Genomic DNA, 15451 nt, shown 5'->3' with positions numbered 1-15451 from the left:
GCCTTTGGTTCAGGTTATGATCCCCAGGTCCTGGGATCGAGCCCCACGTTGGGATCCCCGCTCAGTGAGGAGCCTCCTTCTTCTCCCTCTCCTTCTGCATCTCCCCCCAACTCGTGTGTGCTCTCTCTCAAAGAAATAAAATCTCTAAAAAATTCTTAAAGATAAACAGAAGCTGAACATAATATAACATTTTTTTTTAATTTAACATTTTCTAGGTCAGTTTTCACTCTTGTAAATATGCTACTTGTAGTAAGTCTTCTCTATTCATTTTTGCCTGTTACAAGTTTAGAAACTGAATATCTACATTTATTGGAATTGTAGACAAAAAAAAGCATAAGGAAGCTCTAAATGAAGAATGTTTTTAGGTTTCCTTATGAATAACTTAGATTAGCTGTGAAATGTGAAGTTGGTGACATTAAAATCTGGGATGCCTTTTGACTTATTTCCTGGTTCTCACGTTATGCCCTAAAGAGACATTATTCTTACACAAGCATAACAAAATCTGACTTCATTCCTCCCTCCAACCCACAGACAATCGATCATGGCAAGGACACAACCATAGAATCCTTCTCATCAGAGCCCTATTGAAAGTCCCTCCCCAATCTATTTGATAGAATAGCTCTATAGGAATGGCCAAGTAACTTGGAGTTAACACTTCACATAAACCTTTATATTCTGATTACCAAAATTATTAGAGCGTTTCACCATGTCCTTAGTAAAGTACTTTCTGCATCCTGACATCTAAAATAATAGTGCAGAAATGAAATATTGTTGTTCATGTTATAAATGCTTACCTCAAAAACCAGCCTTTTAATATAGTGAAATCCACTCACCCAAAAGTAATTTAAGGAAACTTCCAGTTAAACAGATGAAGTATATGCTCCTAGAGTCTCTGCCTCTCAAAGAGTTAAGAAATTTCAAACAATTTTCAGAAGATTGTTATGAATGAAAGAATAGTAAAGGATTTAACACAGTTGAGAACACTACAACCCCAAGGAGCTACAGAAGGGAACAGTGATGAGACGGAAGCCAATTTTCATCCCCCGAAACATGAAAAGACTTAAGACTTAAAGCAAAAATGTAACGCAAGATGCAAAAGTAAAGAGACAGGACCAAAAACAGGAAGACTGGTGAAAAGGTCCTCAGGTCCCTGTTCTACTTTACAGAGCCTCTGAAGAGCCAGAGGTTTTTTTCAGGAGCCAATGAGGCTACAAACTGGGAAAAACCAAACACAGGGAAGATAGGAGTGAAGAGCAAAGTGTATGACTAACCTTAGAGAAATTAAGTGGTAACCTGTACAGTGAATCAGCTCTATTTCCAGAGGTTAGCAGCTTGGCTTATAACCCCTCACTCTTCCTCCAAAGCACACCCATGCTTCTCTGGAGAAATCAAATGACCTCCAGACCTGTGGTTACCAGCATGAAGATATTTCCCTCAATAATAACCCAGCAGTGAGCCGCAGTGTCTCTCTGACACTTCTACTTTGAAATGGTATAAGATTTTTTTGTGCCTCACCCTTAAATATGAATGCAAAGCCCAGAGCACTCAATAATGTTTCCAAAGCAATAAAGTAAGCCCAAAACAAGCTCAACAACAAAACACAAAAAAGTAGAAGAAAAACAACAAAGATTAAAAGAAAATTTCAAAACAACAACAAAAAATCACCATTATTCGGAGAGATAAAAGATATACTTGTATAAAAAGAACAATGCTATGAAAAAATAAAAGAGTAAGAAACAGCCCTTAGAAATTTTAAAATAAGGTAGCTAAAATTAAAAATTCAATTAAAGAATTAAACAAGTTGAAAAAATCTCTTGGGGATCCCTGGGTGGCTCAGAGGTTTAGCGCCTGCCTTAGGCCCAGGGCATGATCCTAGAATCCCGGGATAGAGTCTCACGTCGGGATCCTTGCATGGAGCCTGCTTTTCCCTCTGTGTCTCTGCCTCTCTCTGTGTGTGTCTCATGAAAAATCAAATAAAATCTTTAAAAAAAAGAAAAGAAAAAATCTCTCAAAAGTAGTGCAAAACAAAACAAAACCCAAAACATAACAACAACAACAAAAGAATCTATCCTGAAGGCATAAAACTACCAAAAAGAGAAGGTACCATAAAGCTACCAAATTGCAGCTAAAAAGAGAAGAAAAACAATTAAGGGGAGGGAATTATCAAAGAAACAACATGTAAAAGTTTCCAAGAATTTAAGCCCAAGAGTCACCATACAATGCCCACTGAATATCCAGCACAATGCATAAAGAAATCCATACAAAGGCATATTTACCATGAAATTTCAGACAAGATATAAAGGGATGATCCTAAAGTCTCCAGAAAAAAAAAAAAAAAAAAAAAAAAAAAGGCAGCAGAATGACAATGGACTTCTCAATACAACACTGCAAACAGAAAACAATGGAGCAATGCTCCCAAAATTATCTACCTTGGCAGGAAAAGAGCAAATATGGCTTATAGTGTACAAATCAACAAATAGCAAAGTAATAAAAGTTTATAATTAGAAAAATGAAGTTAAATATCTGGGCAAACAAATTGTTGAGAACATGGAGAACAGGACTAGAGGCGCAGACAATGCATAATATCCTTTTAGTAATGCTTTGCCTTTTAAAACCATATAATATGTTACTGTGATAAAAATAAAAGCAAAATTTTATTTTGAAATTTTAACTAAAAGCATAAATACTTAGTATGTTCAATACAAGATACCCAATAAAATTTAGAAGCATGATATACAGACTAAAAGATGATCTACTTCTCATCTAAAATCTTATCCAACAGTTAGTTGATAATGAATAAGTGGACTGATACTCAATACTTCAGACACTAGCTAGTTAACAGCAATTTTGAAGGCCAGTCACATGGTATATGCTAACTTAATTAACCATGTGATTCTACAAAATAAGATAGAAAAATCACATATCTTTACAATCTAAGAAATACGTGTTGAGAATTTAAAATTTTAAAGTCAAATATTTCAGAAAATGAATTTATGTTTAGATACATCATTGTGATTAGGTTTCCAGTATGAGAATGCAGACCGAATACTATTATTTACCTCCCCTCCCTCTTAAAAACCCATTGAAATGAAAGTTAAAGAAAAAAAAATAGTAGGAAAACAAAGATTAATTAAAACTCAAGAACAAGACAGAGAACATCAACAGTGAAAAGATGATGACAAATTTCTAAAGAACCAAAGGCAAAAGGATGCAAATTAGAGAAGAAATCAGGACAAAGGTAGCCATAACTCCAAATCTGCACAGAATGTTGAAGAAGAGGAAACAGCAAATTCTTCCAAGAGGAAAAAAAAAAAAAAAAAAAACAGAGGTTTAGTGTCCTAGAATGAGAGATTATTGTTCTCATTATTGTTCTCAGGGATTAAGGGTTTTTGTGACAAAACGGTACTTGAGGTCAGCCTCCTCCAATCCAAATATTACCAGACAAAAGGAACTGCAAAATATAGTGAGCAACCTACCTTGTAGGAGTTAGGTCTTCAAAAGTGGGGGCTAATAGCACAAAGTAGCAGGGTAACAAAACACCCAAGTTTAACCATTGCAATCCCAGTTCCACCCAGTTTATGCCAGTTTATGTTCCAAGATCATTATTAGAAGTAGTGTCCCCTTTCATTCTCAAGAATGTTTACATGATAAATTACACAGTCACCTTTTATTTTATTTTTTTTTTCTAAATTTTTTATTTATTTATGATAGTCACAGAGAGAGAGAGAGAGAGAGAGGCAGAGACATAGGCAGAGGGAGAAGCAGGCTCCATGCACCGGGAGCCCGATGTGGGATTCGATCCCGGGTCTCCAGGATCGCGCCCTGGGCCAAAGGCAGGCGCCAAACCGCTGCGCCACCCAAGGATCCCCACAGTCACCTTTTAAAGTAGGTAGACAGACCCTCTATGTTGGGGCTCTCCACACAGGAGAGGCACATAAGAGCAGAGAAAAAGAAAACCCATGTCAGCTATCAAGATAAATCAACTGCCAAGACTTCCACAATCACAAGATATCTTTCTTTAAAAAAAAAAAAAAGCGCAAAACAAGATGACCAGTAAGAATATAACAAGTGACCCAGAAAAATTAGATAAATCAGAAACAGAACTTAAATATGTATGTGTGTATACTATATAATGCTTATCCTCCTAGAGTTGTTCTTTTTTTTAAGATTTTATTTATTTATTCATGACAGACAGAGAGAGGCAGAGACACAGACACAGGGAGAGGGAGGAGCAGGTCTCGATCCCAGGTCTCCAGGATCACACCTCGGGCCGAACCGGGGCTGCCCTCCCAGAGTTTTGATAAGCTCTAGTTTCTTTAAACAACCACAAGCTGCTACTAAAATCTGAAACAAAGCAACAAGTATAAGCACAGTGAGAGAACTATAGGGCCAGTGATCTATTCGAGTTTCGAGGCACATTTTTTAATCCCATCAAGTATGATTACTTTATTATTTAAAACATAAGAACTTAATGCACATTTTACCGAAAGAATTACCAAGTCACTATTTGCTACTGGTCAAAATACAGATTATTATATATTTATGTTCTCCCAGGGGAATTATGGGTTCTCTAATTTCACGACTGAGGGTAATTATTTAGTAAATCTGGATTTATAATAAGGCTATGTTCCTTCAGAAAGGGATTCCTTTCCCTGCTATCTGTGCACTTTTAAAATTTTTCTATTACAGGGACGACTGGGTGGCTTAGCAGTTGAATGTCTGTCTTTGGCTCAGGGTATGATCCTGGAGTCCTGGGATCAAGTCCTGCATCGGGTTCCCCACAGGGAGCCTGCTTCTCCCTCTGCCAATGTCTCTGTCTCTCATAAACAAACAAAATCTTAAAAAAAAAAAAAAAAATTCTATTACATAAACTATTACTTTGGAGTCCCACTTTTTGCTTTTTTTAATCTAATTAAATTTTTTATTGTGGTGAAATATATGTAACATAAAAGTTACCCTTTTAACCAATTTTAAGTGCATAGTTGAGTGGCATTAAGTATATTCACACTGCTGTGCAAACATCACCATTATCCATCTCCAGAACTTTTTCACCTTTCCAAACCAAAACTCTACTCATTAGACAATAATTCCCCCCCTCCCACCTCTCTCCACCATTCTATTTTTTTGTCTCTATGAATTTGACTAATCTAGGTACCACAGATAGGTGGAATCATACAATATTTGTACATTTGTGTCTGTACTTTTAAGTTTTAGTAGTATTTGAAAAAGGCTGAAATGTTTAAAAATACTTTTATTTATGTTGGGGTGCCTGGCTGGCCCAAAGGGGCATGCAACTCTTGATCTCAGGGTCATGAGTTTGAGCCCCACATTGGGCATAGTAATTCCTTAATTACACTTAAAAACATATATATTTTTATGTACTACATACATCCCAAGCAATTACAATGTATTCTATATTATTTTTTAATGTTTCTTTTATCCAATTCATTCTGTAAGGTATAAAGACAGCTTTTAGACAACAGGCTTGAGCAACAGAAACAAAAGGGCCCAAGTGACCAAGTGGCTAAATACCACAGGCACATTAGGCAACCCAACTCAAAAATATCCATGGTCCCTAAGTGACCAATGGGCTACTCACAACCAGGCACAGTAACCAAAAAAGGGAGAATTCCATATGTCCCCACTGTCCTCACCTTCTCTCTGCCTTGTTGCAAACAGTCTGCTTTACGATCCGGCCAGCCACTCACTACCTTGAGGTGTATTTAGTACATTTCTATCTCCTTTGTTCTGCCTTGCATGAATATATGCCACTGGACCCCATCCAATCAGGACGCCTCACATTTGGGGGGCCCTCATCCGATTGAGACAAACACCACACAGGAATTTAAAAATCCAAAATAGATACTCATTGTTAAAAAATAATGTTAAGTGGAGCACCTGGCTGACTCAGTTGATTAAGCAACAGACTCTTGATTTCATCTCAGGGCTGTGAGATCTTTCCCTCTTCTCCCCACCTCACCTCATGTGCACTCTCTCTCTTTCTCTCTCTCAAAAAAAAAAAAAAAAAAGGTAAATAAATAAATAATAATAATATAAGTGGGGGCATCTGGGTGGCTCAGTGAGTTAAGCTTACCCCTCTTGATCAGGTTTGGATCAAAGGGTCATGAGTTCAAGCCCCATGTTGGGCTCCACAGGGCATGGAGCCTACTTTTAAAAAATAAATAAATAATAATAATAATAATAAAAGTGAACCTTGATTTAAAAATTTTTAACTTCGGGGATCCCTGGGTGGTGCAGCGGTTTGGCGCCTGCCTTTGGCCCAGGGCGGGATCCTGGAGACCCGGGATCGAATCCCACGTCGGGCTCCCGGTGCATGGAGCCTGCTTCTCCCTCTGCCTGTGTCTCTGCCTCATTCTCTCTCTCTCTCTCTCTCTCTGTGACTATCATAAATAAATAAATAAATAAATAAAATTTTTTAAAAAAATTTTTTAACTTCATTTTTAATTAGTGAGTAGGCTTCAAGTCATCATCAGTGTTGAATAAATAATTACTTAAAATAATATCTGCCAAGGAAGGATGCAAATCTTAGTACCAACCAAATAGAAGTGATTGGAGAGTATTAGAGAAGTCTACCTCTCGTTTTTATTGAATGCTTTCAAATCCTTAAGGAACACTATACTATATCACTATTATTATTACTGGAAAGTTTTACAAATATTGTGATGCAAATGATTTGTTTATCTCAGAATTACCTATGCCTGACAGCTCAATCTATTGGAAAAATACCTATCAGGCCACCTCACCTAGATAAGCAAGCTAGGAAACAGAAGGATGCACACAAAGGCCTCCAAACACTCAAAATCTGTGTTAATAAACTACACTGCACTACAGAACCCCTCAGATACTTGCCCTTATTCCACACAAAATTTTATAAGTTTATGTGTCTTGATTCAAAGCCCACAACAGTTCAAAGGCAGAGAGAAGACATTTGGCAGATAGAAGACATTTGGCAGATAGAGAAGGAGATCACAAAATTACAAAAAGTAGACCAAGAACAAACAAATTCTCTTGAGTAAGTAAAAGGGAAATTTACTCAGGTAAATTTTTGAGGGCATGGTGCCTTCAACACAACATAATTCATACTCAAAAATGAAGAAATGGTAATATTATACGAATTCAAGATCCCTTTCTTAAGAAAAGTAGGATACATGTAATCTGCAAAAAGACTGTCATCAAAAAGGGTTTTCTGTTTGGTTTTTAACTCACCTTTGAAAAAAAATCTTTAACTCTGAAAACAATAATCTAGAACTTCTCATCCTGAAGAGATCTTAATAGCTGAAGATTTGAGACCAGGGACACCTGAGTGGCTAAGCGGTAGAGCATCTGCCTTTGGCCCAGGTGTCTTGCCTTTGGCCTAGGGCAAGTCCCCATGTCCAGCTCCTCTGGGGAGCCTGCTCCTCCCTCTGCCTGTGTCTCTGCCTATGTCTCTGCCTCTCTCTCTCTCTCTCTCTCTGTCTCTCATGAATAAATAAATAAAATCTTAAAAAAAAAAAAAAAAAAAAAAGATCTGAGACCAGAACAGAATCAAGTCTCTATCAGAATGATCACTAAGGGGATCCCTGGGTGGCGCAGCGGTTTGGCGCCTGCCTTTGGCCCGGGGCGTGATCCTGGAGACCCGGGATCGAATCCCACATCGGGCTCCCGGTGCATGGAGCCTGCTTCTCCCTCTGCCTGTGTCTCTGCCTCTCTGTCTCTCTCTGTGTGACTATCATGAATAAATAAATAAAATCTTTAAAAAAAAAAAAAAAGAATGATCACTAAGAACTTAACTTTTACCTTTTTATATACATACTATATATTATCAAATAGGAATATTTTAAATCTTTATACACAGTTATTTTATTTGATCCAGATGCATTGTCTCACCGAAGTTACTCATAACTTTTTTATTATTCTAAAAAACATCTCTCTCTCTCTGTTAATGTTGCAAAAGCATTCCTTTTCATGTAGAAGAATTGAACATTATGAATAAGAAAAATAGTCATAAAATTTCATAAGCACCTCAAAAGCATTCCTTTTCATGTAGAAGAATTAAACATTATGATTAAGAAAAATAATCAAAAAAAAAAAAGAAAAATAATCAAAATATCTCATAAGCACTTCCTTTTTAGGCTATTTTCACTGCCTGTATATAACATATTTTATACACATATTTTTTCCCCACAAAACAGGGGTCACAATTTACATGCTGCTTCTTAATCTGTCCTTTTTTTTTTTTTTTTTTTTTAAAGATTTTACTTATTTGAGAGAGCAAAGCAAGAGAGAGAGTAATAGGGAGCAAGAGCAGGTAGGAGGGGCAGAGGGAGAAGCAAGACTTTCTGCTGAGCAAGGAGCCTGACATGGGGCTCAATTCCAGGACCCCTGGATCATTACCTGACTGAAGGCAGATGCTTAATGGACTGAGCTACCCAGGCATCCCTTAGTCTGTCCTTTAACACTAATATCTTTGCATGTTATTATTACTTTCCTGTAGGCTCTAACAATAGCTGTGTTAGACAAGTTAATTTGAACCTCACTCCTTCATCTATAAGAGTATCTACCTCTTTGATGTATGTAAGAATTAAATAAAATGATCCATGTAAAATACAAAGCAAAATGCCTGTCACATCATAAGAGCCAATAAATGCTGGCTTTTGTTAAAGGCTGCATAATAACCAACTCCCTTAACCTGTTAATCAATTTTCTATTTTTAGCTAGTTTTATCCATCAAAACAACGTTGAAATAGAAACCCATGACATGAAATCTTTAACGCATCCTAAACTTTCTCGGAATATAAATTTCTAGAAGTGGAATCTCGGATCATTGGTATTTTATACATTCTCAAATGTAACTGCTTTACATTCACTAACATGATGTTTCCTCACATTCCTCCTCTCTACTTCACTTTTAAGTTTTCTGTTTCTTAAATGTGTTTTGTAAAGTTAGAAAAGCTTGCAGTACATAGTATGAAAAACAAGATATTTATTATCTAAATTTTAATCACTATTTGCTTTTTACTTAGGAGAATGAACAAGCTTTCAGTGTCATGTTCCAATGTATTTCAAGCAGTTTTACTCTACATGAGCTTTAGCTTTAAGAGAACAACTTGAATTTATCATCGACAGTTGTTTTAAAGCAATATTTGATTTAGTAGTTGTTAGTTGCTTAACAGTTACTTAAAAACTGTACAAATACCATATTTTTAAAAGTACTTTTAAATGTCTCCAAATTAAAAAAAAAATTTTTTTTAATGTCTCCAAATTAGTCAAAACCCAGTCTTTCTTACAGAAACCCTAAAATTTGAGAGAGAGAATTGCTCAAGCTGCTGAGACGGAGAAAGGCTGGGAAGAAATTTAGCAGAAGCCCTCATCTTTCCTCAAGTGACAAGTGCTGCTCGCACCAAAACACACATTCTCACTGGTGTCTAGGAGACTGTTTCCTTGAATTACCACTGCTAACACGCCCCCTTTTTCCTAGAAACTGTCATTTCCTGAAGCAACAGCATTCAAGAAAAAAACGAACACAGGACTCTTGAAGCAGAAGCCTGGCTGGGGACAGGCAGAAGCCCGGGCTGGCCTCCGAGTGCCTGTCCCTCCGCCCGTCCGGGATCAACCAAGTTATGCCAAGTGACTAACTCGTGACAGCCTCGGGCGCTGGGCGCTGGACGCCGGCCACGCTGCCACCTCGCTCGGGTCCAACGCTGCCGCAAGCAGCCTGGGCTGGGATGGCTCGGCCCTGGGCCCTCAGCGCCGGACCACGGTTTGGCGCTGGCCTCCCATCCCGGTGAGAGTCCTGAGCGATCCGGGCCCCTCCGTAGTCCCCGTCGGGGCGGCGACGGGAGAGGGCCCTTCGGACGTGAGGTCGGATATTGCAAGCGACTCAGGTTTTCCCATCCCGCCCTCACTCCGGAGCTGGAGTCTCGGCTGGGCGCGGGGAACCTTCGACACGGGTCAAGTCTTGCACCACCGGAGCCCTTCCCAACTCTTCCCAGGCGGGGTCGTGCGTTAGGGGGGAACTCTAGAGGGACGTCCCGAAGGATCTGGCCACTCACGCCCACTCCCTGCGTGGCGCTTGGAATTGGGGCCCCGGGCCCCCAGCACAGGCGACTCGGGCCGCCCTGGACTCCTTCCCACCCCGGAGTCTGGGGGAGGGTCTCGGGCGAGAGGTCAAGGGTCACAGATGGGCACTCCCTCCTCCTGGGCCCCGAGCCCAGGTCAAGGGGGTTCGGGTCCGGGCGAGAGCAGCGGCCACAGTACCTGGGTCGAGGCCAGCGTGTGCTGGAGCTGGTGTTGCTCCTCGCTGATCCTCTGCTTCAGCTTCTTGAACATGGCGCAGCGCGGGGTCCTGATGTGAGACCGGAGGGGCGAGCGCCCTGGGAGACCCCCCGCCCCCGCCGCCGCGGCGCAGCGGCCTCTCTACAGCAGGGGCCGCGGGGGCCGGGCCTCACCGCAGCCTCCTCGGGCTCGCGGGGGGATCGGGACACTCGTCCTGCGGGCGTCGGCGTCGCCGCCGCCGCGTCTCTTTCTTCTGGGTGCCACTGGTTGGCCTATGCCCCCCATCCAGCCCCGGCGGCGGCGGCGGCGGCGGCGGCGGCGACAACGGCAGCAGGTGAACGGTGTGCCCAGGACGCCTGCGCGGCCGACGTGGAGCTCGCCGGGGGAGCGGTACGGGGCGCCGGAGGGGCCAAGCACGACGCCGCGCCCGCACATGCGCGCTCGGCGTGGCGCTCCCTGCCGCGGCCGCCCGCACTAACACGCCGTTTTCTGCGCCGCAACGGTTGGTTTCGTGCGGAGATGCGGGCTCCGAGCTGGGGCGGGGCTGGTCTGAGCGCTGCGGAGGCCCCGGCGGAGGTGGAAAGGCCGTCCGCGAGGAGCTGCGGCGTGAGCGCTTGCGGTGGGGGGAGGGGAGCCAGGGACCTCGCCGCGTTCCCAGGGAGAGCGTACGCCTGTTCCGGGACGCCGGGGGGCGGGGGGGCCCAGGGCGGGAGCGTCTGCCTTTGGCTCAGGCAGGACCCCGGGATCCTGGGATCTAGTTCCGGGTGGGGCTCCCCACCCCCCACCCCCGCAGGGAGCCCTCCTCTCCCTCTGCCTATGCGTCCGCCTCTTTCTGTGTATTGTGAATAAATAAAAATAAAATCTCAAAAGAAATATTTATCATTCTAAGTGCTAGGTCCTTGGGCTTATTAAAAGATTTCACAGCTGGTGGAATACACAAATTTCCAAAGGATCCAAGTTTACCCCTAGCATCTGCAATCATCCTAAGAAAGTTTAATGTTTATAGGCCTGGTTTTTCCAACACCCTGAACGTGGGCCATCTGTGAACCCCCAAATCCATCTCTGCAATGACTTCGGCAGGCTATACCAAATTGCTTCATATTGCCTCCATGTATCGGAACCTGAGAGCTGATCTTCATGTTTCAGCAAATATTTACTAGCATGTTGCTCTGTAAGATAATGTCGCCTGATCCCTAAGTGTGGTAGAGCCAGAACGGGGCCTAGTCTGAACGTTGCATTCACTGACAACTGGGCTGAGTCCTCTCTTATCTCATAGTGAATACATGTATTTACCAAGAAAGTAGAAGCATTGTGACTTTGGCCACATAGTACAAAGTCAAATGCCTGAAGGGAGCAGAAAGATTATGAGTACATACATATGGTCTAAGACAATGAAGAATGAGGGAAAATAACGAACTAGATAGTGCAAACTCTTCCAGAGATATTTTTAAATCACTGCAGCAAAACAGCTCTTACAATAAAATTCAGCCCAAAGGCCAGATGGCCAGATTAAGACTTCTGAGTCTTAATTCTCTGCCCTCATTTTCCTCATTTTAATATTTCATGGGAATGTTGTGAAGTTTGATGTGCATAGAGTATATAGCTCATAGTAAATGATACTTTAAAATTCTGAGAGTTTCATTCTCTCCTTGCTTCTAACATTGTCCTTCTCTGTGTTGAGAGGTCCAGCCTAGACCTGTCCCCTGAGCTCCAGACTATGGCGTCTTCATTAGGCTGTCAGGAGGGCAAAAACTGGCTGTTTTTGTGCCTGGTCTCCAGTACAGGGCCTGACACTAAATTTCTACAGAATTATTTAGTCTTAATACATCCAGCTGCCTACTGAACAATTTCTCTTAATAGTATATAGGCATCTCAATTCAACATGTCTGAAACCGAAATCATCTGCTACTACACTCCCTACCATCACCATCCTGATTTGCCTCTTCTGTGTTTCCTCTCGCCCTCTTGCATCTTCCTCTTTGCAAGCTTGCCTTGCCATCTGTATTTTCTGCCTTGGCTGGTGTCATCTCCATCTGCCCAGTTACCCAAGTGAAAACTTGAAGTTAGTCAAAACATTCCTCTCATTCTTCACCCGTATCCAGAGACTCACCAAGCCCTGTGTCTTTTACTCTGAAATATTTCTTAAATCCATTCTCTTTCCTATTTACCCTGCCATTAGTTTCAAGCTTCATGACATCTCACCACTAAGATGATCCCCCAGTTTCGAAATTGGCTTCTCTCCAAGCTAATGTTACTCTCCTGCTGAAACCTCATCAGTGAACTCCTTGTCCTACAGGACACTATTCAAATTTCCAGGCTGTATAAGAAACCCTTGGCAGCTTGGCTCCTGCTGTCTCTTGTAATGCACCCTCTCCACACTCCACACTTAAAACCTCCAGAAATTTCAAATTAACTTGTGGTTCCCTTGAACATCCAGCTTTTGTCTACCTCCTTGCCTTTCTTTTTTTAGTCCCCAGGTTATTGGTAGTAGTTTTGAAAACCTTAATGAATCCAGCGTACTTATTTTCCTCCATGACTTTGTATATTTCTTCTTTTTCCACCTTTCTTGTCTATCTTGATAATGCTACCCACGTCATCTCCCGCTTCAAGCCTTTCCCAACACCACCCCTAAACCCACACACACATCAAGGGAGTTAATCATGCTCCCCTCTAAACAACTTCAGTCTTATAAGCTGTTAACGTATGTATCACACTGTATTTTTACCTATTATTACAAAAGTAATATACTCACTGTAACAAAAACAAAAGTGCAGTTGACCCTCGAACAACACAGATTTGAACTGCACAGGTAAAATTATACATGGATTTTTTTTTTCAGTAAATACAGTACAAAACTGTAAATGTATTTTCCTTACAATTTTCTTAATACTTTCTTTTCTCTAGCTTGCTTAATTGTAAGAATACAATCTATAATACACATAACATACAAGATATGTGTTAGTCAACTGTTCGTGTTATCAACAAGGCTTTTGGTCAACAGTAGGCCAGTCATTAGTTACGTTTTGGGGAAGACAAAAGTTACAGATTTTTCAGCTATGCAGGAGGTTGGCATCCCTAACCCCTGCATTGTTCAAGGGCCAACTGTATAATCTTATGCCCCCAGACAGCCCCTATTAATAATTTAGTTTGTACTCTTTCCAACGCACAGCTAGATCCCAGGACCCTGAGATCATGACCTGAGCCAAAGGCAGATGCTGAAGCAACTGAGCCACTCAGGCACTCCTCCCATTTCCATATTTTAAAAAATGTTTTGGGACTCCTGGATGGCTCAGCGATTGAGTGTCTGCCTTCCGCTAAGGGCAGGATCCTGGGTCCTGGGATCGAGTCCTACATTCTGCCTCTGCCTGTGTCTCTGCCTCTCTCTGTGTATCTCATGAATAAATAAATAAAATATTTTTAAAAATGTTTTGACAAAAAGATGACATGGCATTTTGTTTTGATTTCCAATTAAATATAAGCAAAGTTAAAATCTAGTTACAAGTGTGTATGTTATCATAGATCTTTCAGATTATATTATAAAATTCATGTAACCTAGATATTAGCTTTTCATTTTCCCTAAGGGACAACTCCCTCTAAGTAAATTTGGGGAAATAGAGTGTTCCTTGGTCTTCTACGATTCTTCTTTAAGTCTCTACTAAATCCCATTCTACTGTGGGAAACCTCTTCATTTGCTATTAGTCTCAGTCCGGAAATCATGACTGCAGTCTCCCTGGGTACCTTGATGCTATACCTCTAAGGGACTTTGTAGGATGAGAATCAGGAGGGAGGAGAAAAACGAGTTGCATTTGGGGGAAATACTAAATATCTTTATGGACCCAACTCTCATTTCCTTCCATTACAGCCCTACTCAAGACAGGCAGACTTACCAAGTTTATTAGCAGATTGTAAAACACTAAAGGAATTATGGCATATTAAAGGAAGAAATCTAAACTATATGCTAAATAGGGGATGGGGATTGAGCAAAATAGGTGAAGGGGAGTGAGAGATCAGACTTCCAGTTATGGAATGAATAAGTCATGGAAATAAAAGGCACAGCATAAGGGATCCAGTCAACGATACTGTATAGTGATGTAATGGAACAGATGGTAACTACACTTGTGCTAAACATACATAACATATAAATTTGTCAAATCACCAAATTATACACCTGAAACTAGTGTAACACTGTATGTCAACTCTATTTAAATAAAAACAAAAAAACTATATGCTAAATACAACTTTTCCCATAGTTTAAGGAAAAAAAAACTTCAAAACCTATAACCTTGGGTTACCTGTCTGGCTCAGTCAGAAGAACATGTGACTCTTGATCTCGAGGTTGTGAGTTTGAGCCTCACATTGGATGTAGAGATTCCTTAAAGTAACGAAAAAAAAGTGATATCCTTTGTAGGATATTACTTGAAATTATCCATCCCTAGACCTTAATCTTATTCCCTGGTCTCTGTCCATAAGGACCCCTCTGCAGGAACATTCTCTACTAGATTCTACAGGGCAAATCTACCAACCTTTAGGAAAACTCTTACCTTTACCCACAGAAGTTGGCCCATGCTCCTTCGCCATCTAGGCAATTTTGGAGACTCAGTATTCTTTAATTTTACACTTATCCCACTCTGAGCTATTCAGGCTAGAATAACACCACATGGGAAGGGGACTGAGCTTCCAGGCAGTAGATTCCATAGTAGACTGTGGTACTCCACCCCGTCCTCTTCAAAGTCTCCCTTGAGAATTGAAAGTATGTCATTTTATTCTTCCCAACAGTATGGAAGACCTTAAAAAGCAGCCAGAGAAAAAAGACATGTTATACACAGAGAAAAAAAAAATAATGACTTCATGGAACAACATCTTTAAAATGCTGAAACAAATTTAAAAAACGCAAAGAAAGCATTCATTTATAATGAAAGCAAAATAAAGACATTTTCTGAAAAAGAACAGCTGAGAAAACTCTTTACCAGCAAACTTGAACTATAAGAAGTGCTCAAGAAATGACTCCAGATGGATATACAAGAGAGAAGGAAGTAATCCTAAAATGATAAATATGCAGATAAATATGAAAGACTATTTTTTCTCTTAATTTCTTTAAAATCAGCCCGGGGGCTCAGGGGTTTAGCGCCACCTTCGGCCCAGGGCCTGATCCTGGAGACCGGAGATCAAGTCCTGC

The 15451-nt window shown here is 41.0% G+C and overlaps 1 protein-coding gene across 6 annotated transcripts in view; it reads right to left on the bottom strand.

Annotated features, from left to right (window-relative positions):
* Nucleotides 1-14855, bottom strand: part of GOLGA4 (golgin A4) — a 130225-nt gene extending 115370 nt beyond the window's left edge. For 2 of the 6 annotated variants that reach the window (XM_025461323.3, XM_025461322.3), the window contains exon 1: nucleotides 10258-10681. In XM_025461323.3, the coding sequence (XP_025317108.1) occupies nucleotides 10258-10329 (72 nt within the window). In that variant the 5' untranslated portion in view covers nucleotides 10330-10681. Of the gene's footprint in view, nucleotides 1-10257; nucleotides 10682-14816 lie in introns of those variants that run through there. The other 4 variants (XM_049099726.1, XM_025461325.3, XM_025461324.3 and 1 more) reach the window with 4 other exon arrangements.
* Between the last annotated feature and the right edge of the window lie 596 nt (nucleotides 14856-15451).

This window comes from Canis lupus, chromosome 23 (assembly GCF_003254725.2).
Source record: "Canis lupus dingo isolate Sandy chromosome 23, ASM325472v2, whole genome shotgun sequence".
Taxonomy (NCBI): domain Eukaryota; kingdom Metazoa; phylum Chordata; class Mammalia; order Carnivora; family Canidae; genus Canis; species Canis lupus.
The sequence above is the reverse complement of the archived record's forward strand: the minus strand, read 5'-3'. Positions and strand labels throughout refer to the sequence as shown.